This window comes from Nestor notabilis, unplaced genomic scaffold (assembly GCF_000696875.1).
Source record: "Nestor notabilis isolate BGI_N333 unplaced genomic scaffold, ASM69687v1 scaffold16937, whole genome shotgun sequence".
Taxonomy (NCBI): Eukaryota; Metazoa; Chordata; class Aves; order Psittaciformes; family Psittacidae; genus Nestor; species Nestor notabilis.
Window position 1 is genome coordinate 13,197 of NW_009935339.1, and position 7,402 is coordinate 20,598.

At 59.8% G+C, this 7,402-nt stretch overlaps 1 protein-coding gene across 1 annotated transcript in view; it reads left to right on the top strand.

Moving 5' to 3' along the window:
* Positions 1-7,402, top strand: part of LOC104408254 (low-density lipoprotein receptor-related protein 1-like) — a gene marked incomplete at both ends in the record, with an annotated part of 22,819 nt that overhangs the window by 12,756 nt on the left and 2,661 nt on the right. The window contains 15 exon segments of the mRNA XM_010017801.1: positions 198-347; positions 588-728; positions 839-967; positions 1,983-2,114; positions 2,335-2,469; positions 2,547-2,676; positions 3,036-3,162; positions 3,371-3,522; positions 3,649-3,773; positions 3,903-4,274; positions 5,392-5,560; positions 5,888-6,092; positions 6,204-6,396; positions 6,713-6,838; positions 6,924-7,049. Of these exon segments, the coding sequence (XP_010016103.1) occupies positions 198-347; positions 588-728; positions 839-967; positions 1,983-2,114; positions 2,335-2,469; positions 2,547-2,676; positions 3,036-3,162; positions 3,371-3,522; positions 3,649-3,773; positions 3,903-4,274; positions 5,392-5,560; positions 5,888-6,092; positions 6,204-6,396; positions 6,713-6,838; positions 6,924-7,049 (2,412 nt within the window).

Consider the following 7,402-nt stretch of genomic DNA (forward strand, 5'->3'; position numbering starts at 1 on the left):
CCGCCCCACGGCGCCCTTCCTGGCCCTAAAAGCCTTGAGCTCCGTAGGGGTTGGCAGCTGGTTCGTGCTGGGTCACCCTGACCTCACGTGCCTGTTCTCTGCGTCACCCCATCTGCTCTGCCCATCGTCCTGCCTCCCAGACGGGGATGGATGGTCCCTACATGCTGCTGGGGCACTGATGGTCCCTTGCTTTCTAGGACTGGCCATCGACTACCCAGAGAGCAAACTGTACTGGATCAGCTCTGGCAATGGCACCATCAATAGGTGCAACCTGGATGGCAGCAATCTGGAGGTGATCGAGTCCATCAAGAGTCAGCTGAGCAAGGCGACCGCCCTGGCCATCATGGGTGAGAGCTGGCAGGGTGGTGGGTGCCGTTCACAAAGCCCTTTCCTTTCCTCCTGGCCCTGCCCAAGCACAGGCTGCTTGTGGCCACCTCTAGCAGCAGTGCAGGGGATGCTTCTCCACCAAAGGCTGAGCTCAGGCCCCTTTTTCCAGGCTCTAAATCTGTGTGGATCCACTGCTCTTTGCTCCTGGGGTGGGAGGGGAGGGGGGAAAGCTGCTGCATGTTCCTGTCTTCTCCTCCCAGGCGACAAGCTCTGGTGGGCTGACCAGGCCTCCGAGAGGATGGGCACCTGCAACAAGAAGGACGGGACGGAGGTGACGGTGCTGCGCAACAGCACCACGCTGGTGATGCACATGAAGGTGTACGACGAGAGCATCCAGCAAGGTGAGCACAGGGCTGGGCAGTGGCTGTGGGGCCAGTGGGGCCAGAGCTGGACCATGGTGTCCTGGTGGCTCTCGGAGCCCATCCTCAACCCCTTTCTCTGTCCATGGCAGCTGGAACCAACCCCTGCAGCCAGAATAATGGGGACTGCTCTCAGCTCTGCCTCCCCACTTCTGAGACCTCCCGGTCCTGCATGTGCACTGCGGGCTACAGCCTGAAGAGCGGGCAGCAGTCCTGCGAAGGTGAGCACAGAGACCCCCCATACCTGCTGCACACCCCAGCTCTGCTGTGCCACATGGTGCTGTGCAGACATGGAATCATGGAATCAGATATTGGAAGCTGCTCTGAGGTCTCCCCGCAGCTTCTCTTCTCCATGTCTGCTGGTGCTGCATGGGGAGCTGCTTTGGCTTCGGCTGCTTATGGGCTCCCCTGACTGCCCTGTGCTGTAGAGAGGCACTGGGGGGACACTGGGGACCCTCGGGTGGGCTGTTCCTGCAGCGATATCATGGGCACTGGGGGCTCTGGGCTCAGCAAGAGGGGGGGCCCTCGGAGAACTGGTTGAAGCCCTGCTGACGTCAGCGGGTTTGGATCACTGGGAACGGGGCTGGGAGGCGTTTGCTCTGCACATCCCCAGTCTCGGCCGAGTTTGCCATCATCTCCCTTGGGAGGGAAGAGCCTGGTCACTGCCAGGGCCTCTCAAAGGCTGTTTGTGTGCAGAATGTTCTTGGTGTTTTTGGAGGGCGCTGGCAGAGCTGCTGCACCATCTGGGTCAGGGCAGGGACTGAATAACAAGCACTGCCCTGACCCAGATGCGGCGCAGAGCCTTTGCCAGCGCTCTGGAAAGAGGCTTTGCTCATTCCTCCCCTGTGCCCTGCGTGGATCAGGACCCCTCAGACAGGCTCCTCTGGGGCTTTCTGCCCCCAGGGGGACCAGGATAAGGCTTGTACACAGCCCCCTTGCAGAGCTGAGCAGGGAAGGGCTTTGAGGCTGTTCATTGTGTTCCTGCCCCAGCCACCCACAGCCTCATCCCAGACTCTGTGTGGTTTAGAGTGGGTTGTTCCCTGCCCTCTTTCCATAAGCTTTGCCATCCCTTCCCCTGCCCAGCGTGGTGGTGAAAGCCATCCTTTTCCTCCTTATGTTCATCCTGGTTAGTCCCTGGCATGCAGGGACCCAAGTGAAGCAGGGGCACCCCTCCTTCCTGGAGAAAGCACAGTGCTGCCCATGTAAGTGTGTCACCCCACACCATCCGTGTTACAGGTGTTGGCTCCTTCCTCCTGTATTCAGTCCACGAGGGGATACGTGGCATTCCCCTGGACCCCAATGACAAGTCAGATGCTCTCGTGCCTGTGTCAGGAACCTCCTTGGCTGTGGGGATCGACTTCCATGCAGGTGATGCAGGGGCTGGGAGTGGGACAACGGGGCTGGAGAGGCTGAGGAGTGTGAGGGGACTGTCCCCAGACGCTCCTCTGCCCTATAGCATCTCCCCTCAGCAGCTCTGGGGGAGGGTTCCAGGTCCTCACACTGGGGCCTTGGGGTGCTCAGCCTGGGTCTGTGCTGCTCTTGGGGTGACCTAAAGGTGGTCACTGACACCCCTTCTCCTGCCTGGCAGAGAATGACACCATTTACTGGGTGGACATGGGTCTGAGCACCATCAGCAGGGCCAAGCGGGACCAGACGTGGCGGGAGGACGTGGTCACCAACGGCATTGGCCGCGTGGAGGGCATTGCTGTGGACTGGATCGCCGGTGAGATGGGGCTCCGGAGCAGGGAGGAGCGGGTGGGAACAGGGCTCAAGGCTGTGTTCACCATCCCCTCTCTGCAGGAAACATCTACTGGACGGACCAGGGCTTTGATGTGATCGAGGTGGCCAGGCTGAATGGGTCCTTCCGCTACGTGGTCATCTCACAGGGGTTGGACAAGCCGCGGGCCATCACGGTCCATCCAGAGAAGGGGTGAGACACTGCACAAAGCTGCCCAAAGCAGCTGGGTTTAACTGAGCTTCCTGGGAGCAACCCGTGACTTCATGGCTGCCAGCATCTCAGAAAGTCCAAGTGGAGCCTCCCCAGACCAGCTCCAGCTCTGGCCAGACACAGGGAGAGGATTGTTGTTTGGATGCGGGGAAGGATGGAGGACATGGGATGTTTGTGCCTGGTTTCTGGGCTGCATCCAGCTGAACGCAGTGCTCCTTTCCCTGCGAGCACATGGGATCCTGGCAGGGCAGGAGGGATGAGGGGGAGAAACGTTTGTCTAAAAGGCCTGAGGGTGCTGCTCCTGCCCATCCCCTTGGTCACATCCGTGCTGTCCCCTGCAGGTACCTGTTCTGGACAGAGTGGGGGCAGTACCCCCGCATTGAACGCTCACGCCTGGATGGCACCGAGCGGATGGTGCTGGTTAACGTCAGCATCAGTTGGCCTAATGGGATATCCGTCGACTACGAGGTACAGTGGGCCCAGGGGTCCCTCCAGCCCTGCTCCTCCTGGTGGGACAGGGCTTTGCCAGGGCCATGGAGGCTCCTCTGCAGTGCAGGGAGGGTTGTTCCAAAGGAACCCTGGCACCTTCCCATGTGGTGGGAGATGCAGAGGGTGCCTTAGTGCCACCCCAGTGCACTGCTCCATTGCTGACTCAGCTGCTTTCTCATCACCTCAGGATGGGAAACTTTACTGGTGCGATGCGCGGACGGACAAGATTGAACGTATTGACCTGGAGACGGGTGAAAACCGAGAGGTTGTTCTGTCCAGCAACAACATGGACATGTTCTCCGTGTCGGTCTTTGAGGAGTACATTTACTGGAGCGACAGGTACAGGGTCCGAGGGATGTGGTGGTGTTGGGGGTGCCTCGGAAAGTGGGTGCTATGGGTCCCACCACAGGGTGCTGCTGGGTTTGGCCCCGTATCGGTCGCTCACTGGCTCCATCCCTTCTTTAGGACTCACGCCAATGGCTCCATCAAAAGAGGCAACAAGGACAACGCCACCGAGTCGGTGTCCCTGCGGACGGGGATCGGTGTGCAGCTCAAGGACATCAAAGTCTTCAACCGGGCCAGGCAGAAGGGTGCGTGGGGAGCAGGGGGTCAGCGTCCTCCGGGAATGGGGGAGCGGGGAATAGCGGCTGAGCGCTGGGGGAGCATCCCACCCGCAGAGCCTGCCCAGCCCCTCCAACAGTCCCCCTGTTCCTCCCCAGGCACCAACATCTGTGCCCAGAACAACGGGGGCTGCCAGCAGCTCTGCCTGTTCCGTGGCAGCGGGCAGCGGACGTGTGCCTGCGCCCATGGCATGCTGTCCGAGGACGGGGTGAGCTGCCGGGACTACGATGGTTACCTGCTGTACTCGGAGCGCACCATCCTCAAGAGCATCCACCTGTCAGACGAGAACAACCTCAACGCGCCCATCAAGCCCTTCGAGGACGCGGAGCACATGAAGAACGTCATTGCCTTGGCCTTTGACTACCGCTACGGCTCCAAGGGCAGCAACCGCATATTCTACAGCGACATCCACTTCGGAAACATCCAGCAGATCAACGACGATGGCACTGGGCGCAAGACCATCGTGGAGAGTGAGTGTCGCAGGCGGCCCTCTTTGAGCCCTCGGACCCCTCTTTTGTGTTCTCCTCAACCACTTCTTCCTGAACTCCCTCTTTCCTCACCCAAAGTTAAAGTGTTTTGGTGTTTGGGAGGCGCTTGGAGTGGGAGATGTTAAGGGTTCAGCTATGAGCTTTCTCCTAAAGCCTCTGGAAGAGGCAGCAGCCTGTGGTGGAGGACGCAGGGATCAGGAGCAGCCTTGCAGAGCTTGTTCTGGCAAGGAGAGCGTATCACGAGGCTGAGGCGTGCACGTGGGTAGGCACTGCTCTAGAAACAAGGCACTGCAGCAAATCTGGGAGCTGCTCCCTGTTTGCATTTGACTTCCAAGACAGACCCGCTGAGCCTGAGCAAACCTTGCCCCACCCTCACCTCCAGCCTCTGTTTGCGCTCAGATGGTTGCATTGGCTCCTGCAGCAGTTGAAAGCCCACGTCTGCTGCTCTGCCGCTGGGGAGCATCTCCAGCAAGGGTTATAGATGTGCTTGCTAATGAAGGTATTTGCATTTGGCACCTGGGACAGCCGCTGTCACTGAGATCGGGAGGGCAGGGCCCAGCTCTCACAGATGGTTCATTAAGCCTTTTGCTGGTCCTTAGGGAGGAAGGATGGGTGAGCAGTTCAAGTTCCTGGCCTGGGAGCTGGAGAGAAGGACTTCCTGGTCGACCACAAGTCTTTGTCCTGTCACCTTGTGCCTCTGGGTGTCAGCTCTCCCCTAGCAGAGGGAGACCCTTTCCCTTCCCAGTGCAGATGCTGTGGGGACAGGGGGACCAGGACTGGCCAGTGCAGGGCTGATGATCAGAGCACAGGTTCAACACCTTGTTTTGTTGTCAGTGAACATTGCTCAGCCTTCCTCTAAGGAAGTGTCGTTGCTGGGTTGGTAAAGCCCAGGAGGCTCCTCAATGAGATGTGGTCCCATCTCACCCCTTAGCACAGACACCAGCCCAGTCCTGCACCCTTCAGGTGGCGTTAGAAGCAGCCAGAGCCTCTGGGGGGGCGTGTAATTAGAAGCAATAACTTCAGGTTGCCAAAGAAGATGCATCTGGGTGTCACAGTCAGTGCGGGCTGACATGCCCCTGGCCTGTACCTCCCCCTGCAGACGTGGGCTCGGTGGAGGGGCTGGCGTACCACCGCGGCTGGGACACCCCCCCCACCACCCCCCGCCACACCGTGGACCAGAGCCGCCTGGGCGCCTTCGAGAGGGAGACGGTGATCACCATGTCGGGGGACGATCACCCCCGCGCCTTCGTGCTGGATGAGTGTCAGAAGTGAGTGGCCATGCGAGGTCCCCAGGGCCAGCATCCAGGACACCCCCCCACTGGGGTGGAAGCACCGGTTCCCAGCAGAGAGGGTGTTGGACCCACAGAGGAAAGGCCCTGTGCCTGGCTCCCCACACATCGCTCAGCACCCCGAAGTCCCATCCCCTTCCCTGCCTGGCTGGCTCCATGGGGTACCACGTTTTCCCTCTCCCACCCCACAACATCCCATCCACCCTAAAGTCCCTGGAGGCCCCACAGCAGAGGGGTGGGCTGAGCCAATGTGTACGTAGCAGAGAGTTGAGGTTGTAAAGCCATTGCGTGTCTCTCCCCTTCCAGCCTGATGTTCTGGACCAACTGGAATGAGCAGCACCCCAGCATCATGCGTGCCACCCTCTCTGGTGCCAACGTCCTCATCATCATTGACCAGGACATACGGACACCCAATGGGCTGGCCATTGACCACAAGGCTGAGAAGATCTACTTCTCTGATGCCACACTGGACAAAATCGAGCGCTGTGAATACGACGGCTCCCACCGCCACGTGAGTGCAGGGATGGGGCTGGCGCGTTGTCCGAGGGCGTGGGGGACACACGGGGACACGTTGCCTTTGGGGTGGTCTCCCTCGTGCTCACAGTGTGTCCATGTCTGGTAGGTGATCCTGAAATCAGAGCCCGTGCACCCCTTTGGCCTGGCTGTCTACGGTGATTACATCTTCTGGACGGACTGGGTGCGCAGGGCTGTGCAACGAGCCAACAAGTACGTGGGCACCGACATGAAGCTCCTGCGTGTTGACATCCCCCAGCAGCCCATGGGCATCATTGCTGTGGCCAACGACACGGACAGCTGTAAGGATGCAGAGACCCCTGCCTCTGCTCCCTCCCCGGCAGTGACAGGGGAGGGGCACCCGTCCCACCATCCTTTGTGGCCTCCCTTTGCCCCTTCAGGACCCTCACTCTACGGCATTTCCATCTCCAACCCTGTGCAGGCTGGAGGGTTCCCTGTTTGTTTGCTTTTCCCAGGGCATCCTCCTTGCAAGATCAGGGAAGACTGGGTACCCCAGCGCTGTGCATCCCCATAGCCCCACCTGAAGAGCCTGGGGAGGACGAGGGGAAGGGACTGTAGGTTCTGTCCTTGGTGTGACTTGCTCTCCCTCTGTCCTAGGTGAGCTGTCCCCGTGCAGGGTGAACAATGGTGGCTGCCAGGATCTCTGCCTGCTCACGCCCAAAGGGCACGTCAACTGCTCCTGCCGTGGGGAGCGTGTCCTGCAGGAGGATTTCACCTGCAAAGGTGGTGGGGATGTGGAAGGAGGAGCTGGTGGGGATGGGAAGGGCAGGAGAGGCCGGTCTCTGACGTTCATCCATGTCCTTCGCAGCTCTGAATTCCACCTGCAACGTGCACGAGTTCGAATGTGGGAACGGCGACTGCATTGACTTCAGCCGAACCTGCGATGGTGTCGTCCACTGCAAGGACAAGTCAGATGAGAAGCAGTCCTACTGCAGTAAGGTTCCTCCTCTTGCTGCTTTGATCACACACACATGCACCCCCTGCACCCTGCTCGAGCTGTCAGCTCTGCCTGGCAAAGGGAGACAGGACTCTTCTGTGTCTTCTTCTGTCCCTCTTGCCCTCCCAGAGATGGGCTCATCCAGGCTTTAAGGGCTCCAGACTGATCCCAGTTTGGGGGGGGGCAGGCTGGAGAGTGGGACACCTTAAGCTGAACCAGGGGGGCTGCAGCACCCCTTGTCTAACACTGACCTGGAGAGGTCTCAGCTGGGCAAAGGCCATGCTTCACCCTGTGATGCTGCCAGCACAGGGAGCCTGCCTGCTAATCCTGCCTGCTGCTTCTTCCTGCTG